Source organism: Argiope bruennichi, chromosome 8 (genome assembly GCF_947563725.1).
Source record: "Argiope bruennichi chromosome 8, qqArgBrue1.1, whole genome shotgun sequence".
NCBI classification, from domain to species: domain Eukaryota; kingdom Metazoa; phylum Arthropoda; class Arachnida; order Araneae; family Araneidae; genus Argiope; species Argiope bruennichi.
Genome location: NC_079158.1, coordinates 130,756,347 through 130,774,384, shown reverse-complemented (window position 1 = coordinate 130,774,384; position 18,038 = coordinate 130,756,347). Strand labels below are relative to the sequence as shown.

The 18,038-nt window shown below is 31.1% G+C and overlaps 1 protein-coding gene across 1 annotated transcript in view; it reads right to left on the bottom strand.

Annotated features, from left to right (window-relative positions):
* Positions 1-420: 420 nt before the first annotated feature.
* The window catches only part of LOC129981960 (orexin receptor type 2-like), a 114,727-nt gene continuing 97,109 nt past the window's right edge, over positions 421-18,038 (bottom strand). The window contains exons 4-5 of the mRNA XM_056093034.1: positions 11,399-11,511; positions 421-4,026 (exon numbers count right to left, since the gene is read on the bottom strand). Of these exons, the coding sequence (XP_055949009.1) occupies positions 3,923-4,026; positions 11,399-11,511 (217 nt within the window). The 3' untranslated portion in view covers positions 421-3,922. The remainder of the gene's footprint in view (positions 4,027-11,398; positions 11,512-18,038) is intronic.

Here is an 18,038-nt window from a genome sequence, read left to right as displayed (position 1 = left end):
TCTATATATAATATACACGTTAAAATTATTGTTTAATTTAGATATATCAATCACGCTTCGGAATATAGTTGTAGAAGAACGTATTTTAAGAAAGAAAGTGATATAGGAGCCGATTTTACGTTGTTTGATCGATCGTTAACTTTTCGAAACTTTCCTAATCATTTTTATTTCTTTAAGGCGCATTTAATTGGTTTTGATTTTGTTTTTCTGTTGTTAAAAAATTATTTGAAGCGTTTTACAGTTTCTCATTGCAAATGTTCTTATTTTCAATTTAAGTCAATGATTTAACATATAATTCAATTCTTTTAACATCATCATAAAATTCATTTGAAACAATGATGTCAGAATATATATATATATATATATATATATATATATATATATATATATATATATATATATATATATATCAGAGATGTTTTTGAGTATATGAGGAGAAAACAATTAAATTTTGCATAATGTGGCTGCTTTAAGAAAGAGATGTGAAATTCTGATACCTATAATGCAATTAGCAGTACATGACATGCACAGCAACGTTTACCAAGTGATTGCGATATTTGGATAGCTGTGTCCACTGACAGGGTGGTACATTAATTGCACTGCTTTAAACGATTAACATTTATAATATTATGAATAAGTATTGCAAAGATATTTAAAAAAAATCATTCACATGGACACAGATGTCAGTGTACGCATTGAACAGAAACAAGTGATTCAAAAAACAATATGTTTTATCAAATACTGTCTAGTTATGTATTCCAAATATTTTATTCTGAAACGTTTTTAGATGATGCACGATTCCGTTTCCTTGATGGTTAAGCACGAACTCCCTTTGTTTTGTATGTGACTGAACATAAGGGAATGAGTACAATTTGACTCATAATAATCGTTCTTCTTTTCTGCGTAGCTATTTTACAGGGGACTCCAAACTGTACGTATAAATATAGCATGACTCACTACAAGCAATATAGCAATATAGAATCACTACAAGCAATATAGCAATATAGAATCACTACAAGCAATATAGCAATATAGAATCACTACAAGCAATAAACATGCAATATAGCATGAATCACTACAAGTCGTAAGCATGCATTTTTTCCGTTGAATTCATGCTGTGTTTCAGGTAACGTATTCTTCTTTTTTTATATATAAATAGATTTCATGATGTTTGTGCAGCAATATGCAAGTTACAAATTCAAAAACATAATATCATTATGATTCACATTTGATTTTATGAAGCGTTTAAGCGTGATATGTGCTGTTTACTATAGGTGCTGATGAGAGGAAAAAGTTTAAAAACCACTGCTGGCCATTAGAATGCATTGAAAATGAGTAATAACAAGCACATGTTATTAAAAAGAAATATATACAGAAACCAAAACGCAAATTCGTGTAATTTCGAATCATCTTTGTACATCAATTCATATGGGCTAGACCCGAAAAGGGCGAAAAAATTTTCATATCTTATCGTTGAGGGTAAAAATTATTTTATCCCTTTTTGGTTTGTTTTTAAAATATACTTTGGTATGTAAAGTTTCTTATGAACAGTATTTCAAAGCAATGACAAAAATTAATAATGGTACCTACTACATCTAAAACACACTCCTGTCAATAAATTAAGGATAATTCAGAGTCACGCGGAAATCAAACTATAAAATACAAATATCACCCGTGAAATGACTACACACATCTTCTAAAATCATATGCAAATTGCAGGAAACCACCAGATGACACCTATAGAGCGTCACAATGACAAGAGTGTAAGAGAGTGATGTATAAGGAATACAGGCAAAGAAGTAAAATTGTTCGCAAGCGCTTCATAACCCTTTCAGTGCAATAACCGCATATTTTTGAAACAAAGGACACATTTGGATCAGTTTTAAGTGGTAGAATTATCGGCCGTCTAGAATATGGGAGTACCCAACTGGAAGTATCCGAAGAATTTGGAATCGCCCAGAGTATCATCTCTAGGCTTTAGAAACGATTCCAAGATTATGGCAATGTGAGTAGACGTTACAGCAAAAGTCATCCACGAATTACAACGCCGAATGAGGACCGGTATTTGGCAATTACTGCCAAAAGAAATAGACGGAACACTGCATTAGACCTGTCTCGTCAGCTCTCTTCAGTCACTGGTATTACAGTTTCAAGGCAGACCGTGTACAGACGCTCAGGGTAGATTGGTCTATATGCTCTTTGGCCTGCCAGATGTGTACCACTTACTGCAACTCACTGTCGCCTGAGGTTAGCCTGGAGTAGTGAGCATGTATTATGGGTACCGTAACAGTGGGCTCTTGTAATGTTTACCTACGAGTCCAAGTTTAGCTTGCAGTCTGGTTCTCGCCGGACTTTCATATGGAGAGCGCCAGGTACCCGTACCATTAAAAGAACATCACTGAACGACACCGTTACGGTGGTGCAGGATTGCTCGTTTGGGGAGGAATTGTTCTGGGTTCCTGAACTGGCCTGCATGTTCAAATTGGAAGCATGACGGGCCAAATCTATTGGGACGTCATTCTGAAACAACATATAAGTTTGTTTTGGCGCCATAGGCGCAGAATTTGTGTTTATGGATGACAAAACCCGTCCTCACCGTGCAAACATCGTAAACGAATGCCTTCGATCGGAGGATATCACCCGTATGTACTGGCCAGCATTTTCACCGGACTTGAATCCAGTAGAGCCTGTGTGGGACATGCTGGGCGACGAGTTGAAGCCCGTCAACCATCTCCTACATGTATACCGGAACTTCGGAGAGTATTCCTTGATGAGTGGTGTAATATTCCCCAGAATAAGATCGATAATTTTGTAGCCTGTCTAGGCGTTGTACGGACTGTATTGCATCTTATGGGAGACATGCTATTTATTATCCATCATACCAACCATGTAATATTGGTTTTTGTATATAGGGTTTTTGTAATTTGATCCAGGGAGCAAAAAATCGCACTTTTTATTAATACTATAAAACATATAGCATCTTTTTTACTCTTTACCTTTTGTTTAATAAATAGGCTTTACATATAAGTCACATTTGTTTTGATTCTGACTCTTTCTTTTCCTGAACTTGTATTATCCTTAATTTATGGACATGAATGTAGTTTGAAACAACTATTTTCTTATCGTTAGAGTATTCTAGAGGCAGTTCATATAAATTAATCATATTCCATGCCGTAGCTGATACTCTCATCATTGTTAGTGATTGAAATTGTTAACAATTATTACATCGGAAGATAAAATAAGAATAGTGAAAGACTTGATGAATATTTCGAAGTCAAACACATCAAAAATGCATCTTTGAAAGGCATTACTACACAACTGATCCGCAAAACTACTTAATATTTTTCTATGATTTTATTTACAGTGGATCCATCATTTCTTGATTCATACCATTTTTTAATAACAATATGAGGAGATCCTTTCAATAACGGAGGTTACTTTCTAAGTTGCATCTATTAAAATATTTCTTAGGTAGGCGGTGGTCATTTAGTAAAAAAGAAATTGTATTATATGATTAAAACTCTAGTAGTGTTCTATTTTTTTAAAGCATCTATACTTGAATTGTCTTCATTTCGATGAAAAAAAAATAAATCGAATGTGCCCTGAAAGAACAGGCCTTATAAATGCTCAATACACAAAAAAAATAATCAAAGTTAATAACGTGCTGTAAAATTTTCTCATCACGTTTCCAGACACTCGACTGTAAACTTTCGCAGAATAAAGCGACTTTCTTTTGAATCATAAGTTCTGGTAAGCATGCACCTCTCATAGTGAGTGCTTCTAGGAAAAGTCTCTTTTGTTGGTTGCACAGATTTCAGATTCATCAATTCAAGTTGACCAGTCTTAAGATCCTCTGAAAAGCTTAAAACATCCTTTCTATGAGATATCAATTTTTCAAAAAGAGACATATTCTGGATTTGCTTTAGACTCCTTTCAGAGTCTGAGTCATGGCTGTTGGTGTAGGTGTTTCAACTTCCGTCGTGCACAGGTAGCAGAAGGACTTGCGAAATTCACGCCGGAACTTACCTATGGAAGGCAAAAGAAATAAATGAAGGTCAATTCACATAATTAAGTTCCACTGAAAATTTGAATGAATAAATGATACAAGATTAGTAAAATAATAAAGTGTCTTATATGTAAATACACTCATGTCCAAAATTAAGGTCACAAACATAAAAGCTGTGGGAAAACAAAAAGCTGGAAACAAAAATAAAAACTGGAAATTTGGAAATTTGGCATAGAAGTATATAATAATGGGAGAAAAAATAAAACAATATAACAATATGAAAAACCTTTAATTGTGAATTAAGAAACAAGATAGATAAAAAAATGTTAAATCAATGTTTTCCAGAGATAAAGTATTAGTCTCACAATAAGTTCTCATATTGTTTATGAGGCTGTCCACAAAAATTTGTAGCAAAAAAGCTCATTCTTGCAAAGAGTGACTTTTAACTTTTGGAGGATCTCGGGACAGGGTTAAGCTATGTAATGACGGTTCTTAGACCATCCCATACATGTTCAATAGGATTAAGTTCCAGAGACCTCGACGCTCAATCCATACTGAGAATATCCTCCTTTTCAAGAAAATCACCAACATTACATTATGAGCTCTGTTTGACCTGGATTATCATCAATAAATATATAGTCAGGGGCCATAGTACCCCAGAATAACCTCACATAGACTTCAATATATATCTACTGCAATTTTCGGAGATAGTATAAGCATCGAAGACGTTAAGTGGTGCACACTTCTCAATATTATGCCCCCCCCCCCCTGTCCCCAACAAAGATTCATTTGACACCAAATCTGTCGATTTCTTTTACGTGTAAGGGATGGTAGCAAGCTTCCCATTCTCTCCCAATGAAGATTTGGCTAGAGTGGTGAATCTCAACTCATCACTGAAAAGAACACAGCCCTAATTTTGTTGTTTCCTAGACCAGTGTTCGGTTCCACAACAACCAGGCTTTCCTGTTGGATGCAGTCAAAGAGGCACACATGATTGGAAGGCAGGTGCAAAGGGCCCTTTCTGCCAGATGTTTATATATTTTTTACTTAAAATTTTTCCCCATATGTAGTATCAATACCATGAGCAAGATGAGGAGCCGTTGTGAGATGTCACAAGATAACATTTAACATCTCCAAGAAGTCAGCCTGTGTCATCGTGGGCTTAATGCCAAGTAGCGGTAATGTGCAGGTGTCGTTGCTCTGTGGTGGCCTTGTCCAGCCTTCCTGATGAGAGTACCACTTGTTTAGAATCGATTCCATAACCTGGATATCATTTTCGGTACCACCTGCAACCATCGAGCCATCTCCGCTTGATATCGGCCAACTTCAAGCCTGCCAACGGCTCTCCATCTGAAGGAATTCATAATGAGAACTCATTCTCACTGCAAACAGGCTAACTTGTATGTGTTTTTTTTAAATATAATATTCACAAAACTGCAGGCAAAGTTCTCAAATGTTTAAATGCTTAATTGCAGTACTTCATCAAAAACTGACGCTAAATATCTAATTTTTCTAAATCGAAGGTTGAACTTCTGTTACCCGTCCTTTAATATATAAAATACAAATTTTATTAATTTTACTGGTAGGAATTTAGAATTCTTTTGAAAAGCATATTTGTGAGTTTCATTTTGAAATGGAATGTATTTAATTTTCATAGAATAATCAGTTTATGATGAACGAATCGCATATATGCATGTACGTAATAAGAATCTGTGCATTGACCAGAAATGCTTCTTAGGCGACATTCTAGATGATACATCATCTTGACGTTTCTTGATATCGATATTTTTAAATGACCATTACCTACACAGATGTTAGTAATTGCTATAATTTTTCAGTAAAACCTTCATTTCTTATTCCCGGGGCATTAAAGTTAGTTGTTATAAGCAGAGAATAATTATGCATCAAATTGCGTTTTGGAATACAAAGGGTTAACATTATTTTAGCATTAAACTCAACTTTCTAAAGTGATAAATGATTTCTCTGATTTTTCATTTATATAAAAAAGTTGTAATAATTCAAGACATCTCTTAGGCTATAAAATCCACTTCCAGCTTTCAAAAATTAAATATGTATTTGATTTGTATTCATTTTATTGATGTTTATTTCAAATGCACCGCACACATTTTCGAGCACCCTACAGGAAGATGTTGCTTATTCATCCCAACATCTTATTTGGAAGTAACATGGGAGCTATTTTGAATTGAACTATCTGCAATTTCAGATGAGGCTCAAATTTGAGCTCTCCGCCTTCCGTCACCATCAATACTATCATCTAGAGAAAGAACGTGCAATAAAATGCTAGATATCGCTATCAGTAACACTGACGTACGATTGCAGTATCATTAGGCAATAATTAAGAGACGGTGAATCACACAATAGTTGCACTGCTTCAAGTAAAGAGAAAATATATGGTTTCATTAAATATTTAATAGGAAATATTCACTTTCCTCCCTTTCATTAAATTTTTTTTTCTAGAAATTTACGTAATAACTCTTTTTCAATACAGTGCATATGACGTATAACTATATAAATAAGTGTTGATCAATACTTGAAAATTGTATATAATTAAAAACAATACCATACTGTAGTATTTTCATAAAGAAAAATATCATAAAACTTGCAATACTTTTTTTAATAATTTGAGTTACAGCAAAATTCTTATTTAAAATCAATAATATTTGAAAGATTTGCTTTGGAAATGAGATTCTTTTGGTTTGCAAACATCCAATAAGGCATCTAGCAACTACCGATATCTTCAAAAATAAAATTCAAGGGTCTGAATGTTTTTAGTAGATACCTAACCCTTTGACGCTTGTAAGTAAGGAAGCTTTGCAAGATTAAATGATGCATGATTGATTAAATGATTTATAATAATCATTAATCATTTTGATTATTTCTTTAAAATAAAATAAAAATTTTCCTTGAAAAGCTTAATTTGAGACATGATTCAAAATTCTATCAAAATGTATTTCACATCCTAAGGGTAAAAATGATGCTTTTAGTATTATATCTAAAAAGAATTCGCATATTCCCTATGGTTTGGCCGAATTTCTTATTCTTCAATATTTAAAGAAACTTTTGAATTTTTCTGGTGTCGCACATAATTTCTTCAGCACGATAATCAGATAAAATCTTGGTATAAACTTTAGCTTATTCCAAACTGCGAATACAATCAGAATTGGAATGAAATGAATCTTCATTTAATTAAATTGGAAAAAATAATCTATCAGCGACGATACCCGGAAACTTCCATTTTACTTACTTTTCTACATACTGACATTTACGGAATTCTGAAGTAAATAGTATTTTCTGAGGAAATAAATAAATGAAAAGGAAACAAAAGTACTTGCTAAAATTATCTCAAATGAGCAAACATCAGGAAGTAAATTCTTCTAAGAATATGAGGGATGGACGATCGATAATCGGTAAATAACGACTTAAGGGGGAAAAACTCCCAGCAGTTCTTCACGTGAAATAAAGTGCTTTCAAGCATTTAACAAGATGCTTCGAGTAAAACAAGATTTAAGCGAGAATAATTGGAATTGATTGCCATTTCATTCCAATAACCATAGAGACGGCGCTTGATACGCGATCCTTCGAATGTAATTCACGCTTCGAACATGTTAAAGACATTTGGGAAAGAGGAAATCAGATTCCGCTTTGAAAGATTTTGAAAATGGCGCATAGGTTTAGAAGCGAAGTTAATATTTAGAGAAAATAATTAATTCTAATTATTATTTTATAAAGAATTCTTCAGGATTCTTAATTAGTTTCGCAGCAAATTTTCAAATAATTGCTAATAGAAAACGATTAGGAAATCGAGAATGAAGGTCAGATTGATTATTGACCTTTCATTACCCCAAAAAAGAAATTTATATCTTAATAATCAATTTCAGACAGCTAGTTAATTTGATTCTTTAAAAATAAATTTTGAAACATTCTTCGGAAGTTGGTGTTTCTGAGAACTTGTTTTAAACTTTATTGCCTTTTTATTATGATGCATTTTAATTACAGGCTAACAAACAGTAAAAAAAAACGTGAAAAGTAAATTGTTTCTGATAGTAAAAAACGTTTAGTGATATTTTTTTACTAATTTAATTAAGTGTAAAATCTTACAAATGGGCAGGAATTCTAAAAATATTCAAGATATTAATCTTATTTTTCTATTTCAAACTAAATTAAAAAAAAGCAATTTCTAAAATTTCATAAGAAAGCGGTATTTATAATTGAGTGAACACTCAACAGAAAATGATTGAACTTTGATTATCTATCTACTACACCCGCGTTCGTTCCTTACGCAGTTTCTTTGCAGAAAATATGAACAAAGTTCTCGATTAACACTCGTTTGGATTCTCTTATCGTCTGCAGTGTGACCATCCTAAACATTCTGTCTTATAATTTCGAAATCAATTCTACGACATTACTTTGAGTAACATTCGAGATAGTGATTGAATTTGAGCTACGGAATAGGTTGCCCGCAGAGGAAGGGGGTTCACTACAACAAACTCTCGAGTGACACTTTTGATTATTGCTCCGTCTTTGCTTTGTTGGGACAAATTTCTTTAAGTCGGAAAGATAGCCCAACATAGACGTTAAGTTTCTGCTTCTCAGCGTATTAGAGTTAGAATGGGAAAGATGAAATGGAAGGTGAATGACTGATAAGATGCATATACGAGTATTTGAACGGAATGGAACATTAAAAGGCTCTTTGTATTTTCATCATTATTAATAATATTTGCTTAGATTTATTTGATAAATGCAAATATAAATTACGTTACTCTATCTAAAAAAAAACTCATATGCTTTAAAATTTTTAATTTCATTATAGATGGTATTTTATTTAGATAGAGTGACATAATTTTCAATGAGGTTTTAATAAATACAGTTTTTAACAAGATGAGTTACATTTAAAACATAAATCATAAAAGCAAATAAAACACAAGTATTCGCAACATAGAAAAAATATTGATATATTTTTCTTAAATTAATAAATTATAAAGTTTAAACGAACGGTGTAATATTCTTTAAATAAGAAGAAAGGACAACCGAGTAGCATCATTCATTTTTTTTGCTCATAGAAAAATTTATTCGTTATTGCTTATAAATTCAAATGTCTTCAAAACTAGACATAGAATTTCAACTTACGTATTACGCTCTTTGATAGTAACCTGTAAATAGAAACAGAGTTCTTTTTTATTTCGTTTACTATTATTATAAGGTGAATAAATTCTGAACATATTTTTTTCTGACTCTAATTTTAAAAAGCTCTTAGTTATTATTATTTCAGAATGGCAAAGTTCAAATTCCTTTTAAGGAAGCATTATAATTCAAAAAATACTTGCCTAGCATATCTAGCATATTTCAGTCGAAATAATTACACACATACGTTGAATAAAAAAAACACATTTTTTTTAATACGGCTTAACTTCTGAAATGACTATCCTTCCTGACCAAGATTCATTTTGTATTTTCAGAGCAAGATGTATTGAAGTGGGAAAATGATGAAAAGTTGAAAAAGTGAACATTTTCGACGAAAGATTGCGTCGGAGAAAGAAAAATAATTTACTCCCGTTTCACTGACAAATTGAAGACTCCAGATGGAATCTATTAAAGGAAAAAAAAAAATGGTTAAAAAAAAAGGAAGTCTGTCGGGCTGTGTGTTGCGGAACAAGCAGAGCAACTCAGACACTTTTGAGAAATGGGTGAATTTCCCGCCTCAACGAACTGATTGAAAATTTCTATCGCGTGGATGGTTTACTGTGCAAAGAAGAGATTAGGAAACAATAAAAACCGAATGAGCTCATGGCATTATCGGATGGGTAAGCATAGAGCTTTGCTCTAAAGTTGTTTAAGATTTAAAAGTATATCTGCGAGGCAGATTATTTCAGTAATAGTCTTTCAGATTCTCATTCTTTGGAGGATTTGCCACAACCTTTCGCTTAATATATAGAGAAGACATAGACAGTAACTTCTAAATCAAACTTTATAAATAATTTACTTTTTACCTTTAATGCTAACTTCTGTTTACTTTTATCTTTCTCTGCATGCAATAAGAATAATTTTTGCTTTAGACTTTTCCTTGGACCATCGATTGCTGGCTCGTAGTCCAAATGAGTACTATTTTCTAATTTTACTATCTACTGTTGTGTTCCTCAGTCTTATTATATTATGACACATCAATACAGTAAAGCTAATTGCTAACGAAGAATAAAGCTAAAGAATAATTCATTTATATTCCTGAGATTTTCATAAAGATTTACTTGAAATCTTAGCTTTCGTTATAAAACTCTTTATTTGCAGGTAGGATAAAAATGTTTTAACGGATGGAGATTTATTTGCATCTAAGTTGATGAAGTTATTTTTTCACTGTATGAATATTAATCTATGTTCTACATCGTACCAAGGTCACTGTGCCATATAAAGGGAAAATCCCCCAACTGTATATTCTGAAATCAAGGATTGTTGGAAGTGCGAGATTAGAATAAGTACCGGGATACAGAGGAGCATTTAAGCAAGCCAAAATTCTGTTATAGATTCTGGAAGACCTTTGGATACGCGCGTTTTATGCTTTCTTTGACAGAGATATTATTAATAATAATAATAAAAACTTTAATCCAATTTTTACTGTGTGATCATTCTGCTCTTTCTTGGAAACGTAGGTCAATACGACTTAAAAGGTACTTTACGAAAATTTATGTCACCTCATTTTATTTTAGGGCTTGTTCTGATTGTATTCAGAGAATATCCCATTTCTTATATGTTTAGTGATTACATTTTGAATCTTAGATTCTCGAGCATTCAATACAATGCACTGTTTAGAGTTCGTTGTTTTTTGCAGCAATTTGAACGGCATTACTTTCGTTTCTGTAACAATGAGGTTAAAAGATGCTACTTCCATGCCCATTACTCCCTAGCGTGAAACCATGATGACCTTTTAGGATTGTCTGGGGTTTACTGACGCAAAATTGTCGTACGGGAGTTCACGAATCATTAAAATCATTGCGAGGAATCATTGTGTGAAATACGAACATTATCTCGGCGACGAAGATAACTTGGAACAATTTGATCATCTCAATGGATTTGAATTCCTCACTTTGCTGCAGTGCCTTGTTTTTCCTCCTTGCAAGAAGTCCGTTGATTTTTTAAAATCCGCATACAAGCATCATGGATTTATGAAATATGAAATGAAAAAAACAAATCATAGGCTCAGGAATGTTTTTCTTTAAAACATTTCATATTCTGAATACAAAAGTTCCTTTTTCAAAAGTAGATTTCCTAAAACAGACTTTAATTTTCAGACATTTGAATGAGTATTTATCATATTATTTATATTTAATACATATTACTAAGAGAAATATAAGTAACAGAAGAAGCAGAGTGCGATCTGACCATTCATAAAGTTGTAAATGATTGGATTGACGGCGCTGTTTGCGTAGCACAGCCAGTGAGATATGAGCGAAACCACTGTAGTCAGCTGCGTCTGCGGCAGTCCCGTTGTGTATCTAGAAGAATAGAAGAGGGAATAAAAAATAATTATAAGGTTTTGAAGTTGCACAATGTAAATTTGACAAACTTTATATAATTGGAAACTTAGTAAATATAATACTAATTTTTTTTAAAAAAATTCATTTTTTTATGGAATAATGAATTTAGGTAGAGTAAATTTATTCAGTGATTTTTTTCGTATAAACTACCCTGTGTAACAACTGTGTGACTCCTTTCACCGCTTCCAGCAATGCAATGACTCTGTCACAGCATTAGACAGGAATTGAAACTATTGAAGAATGTGTGCCCTTTAAAGTGCCATCAAGGAACATCAAGGATTTCCTTATGATGAATAGTCACCCACTTCATTCCTTCCCCATGATAGGAAGTTTTGAATGTCTATAAGCATGAAAACGCTTTTCACGTACTGAAATTATTTGAAGTAAATTCAAGTGTCAATTTCAGATATAATGTGATAATATATTTCTTTCAGTAATCCTGAAGGAAATATTTTTTAAATAGTAGCCGTGAAGTAATATACATCCTAAACGGAAAAATCAGAATTTGGGATTCAGAATAATATTTTTTTTTCTAATTAAAGCAGAAAGGATCAAAAGTAATAAATAATTAACTGCTAAGGATTGAAAGAGAGCATTTTGGAGGGTATGTACTGTAATCAATTTTTTAGAAATTAAAAAATAACCCCATACATTTAATAAATCCAGAATTTTCCTCACTACATTTTAATTTCTAATGTTATTGTCCAACGAAATTTGCAATAAAGAGCAGAGTTAAAAATATACCAATTGATCAGCACCCTTATTGGAAAATAGCATCCGAAATTCTGGTTTGGTGTCTATTAACTGAGCCATCAAACGATCGTTTCACTGACACTTTAATATAGTTCAAAATTATGAAAATGCTCACTATCTCTCATGTACACATTATATATATAACATAACCAATCAAATCCTAAATACATATTGTATGCCTAAAATAATATATATAGAAATAAAAAAAAATCTACTATAAATAAGATATTAAAATATTTTTAGTCAGAAATTTCAGGTTACGCTTAAGAAACTATATGAAACTTTTCAATAGAGAGTTTAAACATTTGATAAACAGATCGTATTCGACCAACACCTCCTAAAGTACAAGCCACAGCTCTAACTGAAACGCCAATGGATGAGTCATCGGAAGCAGTCTGACGAGTAGTTGCTGACTGACTGCAAGCTAGCAGGTGCGTAGATCATTATCGGTAGCTTCTCATCTTCTGTATTTCTTTCAGAAAACTGCATATTAAACAGATATCGCATTTATGTTTTTCATAAATAGATACTTTTTTTAAATAATGCCTTTCCACAGATCAATTTTCAACTGCAATGGAAATTATAAGTGTCCATTTTTAAATTTCCCGAAAATGAAAAATTGAAAGCAGAATGAACTCATAGGCTTCTTCGTGAGATTTCAAGTCAACCAAAAACTCAAGAGTAAGTACAGCTATTCAGTCATTTCTTCAAAAAGTAATTTTTAGATATTTTTATATTTGAATGTATAAATACGCTCTTAATTTTAGCTTCAAAAGTGAATAATATTATTAGTAACAGTCTGAATTGCTACTTTCATTTTTCCTTTGATTCTGCTTAAAAGTATAGTGTTTGTTTTTAATTTATTAATAAATAAAAAGTTTGATTCAATGATAATCTTGCATATCGCCACATCATTATAGATGCACATGTTTAGCAATAACATAATGCATTCCTAAAGTATAATTTTAATAAAGTCTTAATATTTTTTTCTTGTTACAAAATTAATTTTATCTATTTAACCATGAAAATTTCACTCTGTTTTAATAAGGCTTTCATTTAATTAATACTTAACTCTATCTGCAATTATTAAATCAGTTGTATAACCAAATATAAAATATACATACAAGCATAATAAATGCAACATCTCGATTCATAAATTTTGAAAATTCACAATAAAGGAAACAAAATTATAATAGTAAAGTATTTTTTTTAATTTGTGGACATTTATCCACATCTTAAAAATAATTATATATATATATATAAATAATTTCATCGTTAGTTCATTCTAATTTATCTCTTACTCTTTCCTAAGTCGTGAACTGCCTTTTAGAGAGGAAAACGTTATATGGAATATTTTCATGAAGAAAGTGGCTGTATTCTGATAATGCATTTTTGTATAGTTTGTTGTAAAGTATATATAATATAGTTAGTGAGTGATGTTGTGTGCATCTTGTGTATAACATGTGATGTTTGCTTTGTCCTTTCTTAAAATACGTTTCTAACTTACCTTTCATAAAATAATTTTATTGACACAGTTGACGTTCATTCAAAAGTTTAGAAAGCTCTGATTTATTTTTATCATGTCCAAATCTTTTAAAATAAATTAACTTAAAATGTCTTACTCATGATTTTTTCTATAAAATTTATGAGAAAGTCTCATTATTGCACTGCAGAATATCTTTTAATTAGTTTTACATCTTGTCAGAGCTTGCATTGTCAAAATGTTTTTAAATATACTGAATTACTGTCTTAGTCATGACCATTCCTTTTAAGATTTATTAGAAATGATTATAGGACGATTTTTTTGCAACGGACTGCTTCCATGGGCATATGTAATAAATTGTTCCATAAATATAGGTTTTTAAATCGAATGAATTATTGTTGTTTCCAAAACGCTTACAATACTACAATGGAAATTTTATTCATGAAAAAAAATTAATCATAATTTTGCAAACTACACATTATATTTACATTTTTATGATGGATTGCAACAAAAGTCTACAATTTAAATTTTCTATATTTATATTTATTTATTATATTATCATTTTGTGAGTCAGTTTCAAGTATTTTCTTATATCTTCTTTTAGATTCTTTTTGAAAAAAAGAATTGTGTTTCGCAATTATTTTTTTTTTTGTTATTAGAAGATTACTACTTATTTCAACAAGATTTTAGAGACATGTTTTAAATCGATTGTTCAGGAGTATTCCCTCAGCAAGGAACCAAAGAGAGAGAATTGCACGATTGAGAGTGTGACAAAGCCAAGAGACTTTATATAGAATTTGTTTTGTAGGTAATGAAAATCAGAGCAGAAGATGAGAAGGGGAAAAATAAGAACGTTAGCATCTATTCTATGCTTCTGCTTTCCAATTAGCATTCCAATTAATTAGTACTTATGTGGGATAAATTCAGGATTCAGATGCTTTAGAATTTCGTATACAGCCATACGCAAAAGAATAGGCTATTAACGGCGAAGCATGATAAACTATAATGTTTCTCTTTTCTTCTCTTTATTTCAACAGGAGATACATATGAAGCCCGATTTACTTAAAAACATGAAAATACAAAAAGAAGAATTGCATCTTTTAACACATCTCAGCTTCATGCCTTAAGAGGAAATTATTGGAGCTATTTACAAAAAGAGCAATAGCCGCAGGCGTTAAAAGAAATCGTTTGTTGTGCGTTTGTGATAGCTGGCCTTGCAGCAACTCTTCTGAAAAGTGAAACAACCCTTCAATTCCTGTTTTGGAAACTTTTGTATCATTGACGAGACCAGCATCAACAGAAGTGAAGCATTTATTTGAAATGAAGCTCATCATCACTCACAAAATCTCTATTCTCACAATTGATTGCCTTCACTGCTGGAGATTCCTCTGAAAGAAATAATGAGGAACGATATGATTTTCGGTGGAAAGTTATAGTGATTATTGGAGATTTCCGACAAGCACTTACAGAAATCTGAAGATGAACTCGCATAAATGATATTGAAAGATTTATAAAATCTATTTTTGATGGCTCAGTTTTACCCTCTTCATTCAAACAGAGAATATGCGAGATAAAGACAAAAATCAGCAAACGAAAGGCTGAATGTATGAACTTGAAAGCCTTTCAGAGATAGAAACTCTGTTTTATAATTTTGTTGAGATCAGCAACAGAATGATAAAAGAAAATTTAATTCATTGCGTTTATAACGACAATTTGATTGAGATGGATGTGGAACAATAACAAAGAACGTTATTTCAGTTCCAACAAACGACCCTTGGAATGAACCAGCAAAGTATCGACACATTTCGCTCACTAACTTACAGCTCGCATTCAATCAATTATGAAGATGTAACAGATTATCAATCAGAATCTTTGTGCAAGCAAACACTTTCAGGAATGCCATTATATGGACTTGAACTGAAAGGAAGAGTTATCGTAATGCTGCTTAGGAATTTAAATTCCTGAAACTGACTTTGCAATGGGACCCATCTTCCCATTATGATATTTAGGAAGAATATAATTGCTAAATAGATTCTTTTGGAATTCAATAAAGAGGATACAGTTTTGTTACCAAAAACTACTTTCTCGAATGTCCATTGATTTTGTTTCTATCTGCTGTTCATCTTCCATTCTTACTCAAGAATATCTAGCTTCCCATTATTCCTGTATATGCGATGACAATCAATAAATCACAAGGACCTACTTTTGATGAGTAAGAATTCACCTGGATGGGCGTGTTTTCTCATATGGATGATTTATGCTACGTTATCAAGATGCCGGCATTCGAGTCATGTTAACGTTCGAATGAAATATTCACATAAGGAATATTATTAAAGGCAAACAAAGAATGTTTTTATTGAAATTTTTTAATTCATAAAGTTCTAAACTTTTAACGTTACTATATATTGGTAATTAAAATGTACTTCAAACGTTTTTTTGTAGTGTTTAAGCATTATGCCAACGAGTATGATATTTTCTACAACAGCTTTCGTTAGTTTATGTGAAATATCCTGAATAGAATAGTAGCCCTTATAGACGGTCGCATCTATTAATGATAACTAATATGTATAATTCAATCAATATGAAAATAAAGAAACTATTTGTCTTTGAAAGAAACTTTTAAAAGCTATAATTTCATATTTTAGTATAGTATTAAGATAAATTCCGATTTCAAATTTTATTAATAAGAAATAAAGGTGTGCTCTCCAGCTTCTCATTAGCATCTGCTAGGTGTAATAAACTAACATTCATGCCACTCTCCTTTTAATTAAGGAAACCCCTGGTGAAGTAAAAAAAACAAAAGCATGGAGTGATGGAGAAATGAGACATGGGAAACGAAATTTATTTGAAATGAAACACAAAAAGATATGAGGTTAAAATATAAATATAATCTTTTATCATAAATGCCCCACTTTCAAATGATTATAAAAATATAATAAGAAAAATATTATGATTCGAGAAATAAGCAGGATACTTTTGAATCATTAGAGAATCCTTTATAATATATGTTTCATGAAAATTTCAGAATAACATACATTTTTACTGTTAAATCTCTTTAAATAAATTGTTATTGAATCTAAGCAACTCTTTTCTACGGTTACTGAATAGTACTGATATTTTAAAGAAAAACGTTTTTGTTGCGTTATAAGCCTCGCAAATTAACAACAAAACATCTGATTCAAAAAGAAGAAATCAAATAACAATAATTTAATAGAATATCAAACTGAAAACTTTTTTGAATTTCAGCATTTATATTCTTATAATTCCTTTTTTTTCATTTTGTGAATGACTGGCTCTTTTTTTGCATTTATTTCTTTGAATAAAAGTGACAACAATAATATTATATTTGAAATTGTTTTTTAAAACTACGTTAAATCATCCTTAGAAGTCCAGCAGGCAGAGAATATTATCACAATCAGACAGAGTTTTTATTTTTTTATTTTTTATTTTTATATATTTCTAATTAGATTTCAAGCAAAAGCTTCTTCAGTATTTCATTTATTTTTATTTTTGGATATTTCTTTAAAAAAGAACGAACTTTGAACACAAAATCTTGAAATAGAGTAAGGAGAACATTGCATTGGAATATCTTAAAAACTACATTTCTTGATTTTAAATAATCTAATATTATGTCATAATTTGCAATTTCTATGTCGTGAAAGAGAAAATTAATATATTATTCTTGATTTAATTGAGGGATATTTTCTTGATCTAAATTAATTAATCTCCAATTAAATTTTATCGACATTTATTTTGTAGTTATGATAAATTTTATTGACATTTATATAGTAGTTATGATAAATTTTATAGACATTTATTTAGTAGTTCCCATACATTTTTACTATTAAATAATAAATGTAAGCGGGAATAGTGGAAGTGACGATAAAATTTAATTTAACAGCCTTAAGAAATCTTTTGCAGAAGTTTGAATAAGTCTATCAATTTAATGATTTGATTCAAATTATTTTTAAATCTAAATAATGTCTCTAAAAATAACCAAGATAATTTTCAATTATAGCTCATAAAATTAGAACTGAGGGATCTGATATTTTTCATTGGATTTTAAAAGATTTTTTAACTTAAATTTTAGCAATACCTAGGTGGAGTCTTACATAAATACTTTTATTACAATCTTTATGTATTTGCTCCTTTTTTTTTCTTCGGTAGCAGCATTAATGTGGCAGACTTTTTTTGACGTTATAGCATAAGGAACATTCTAACAGGTGCCAAATGTTTCACCTAAGATACG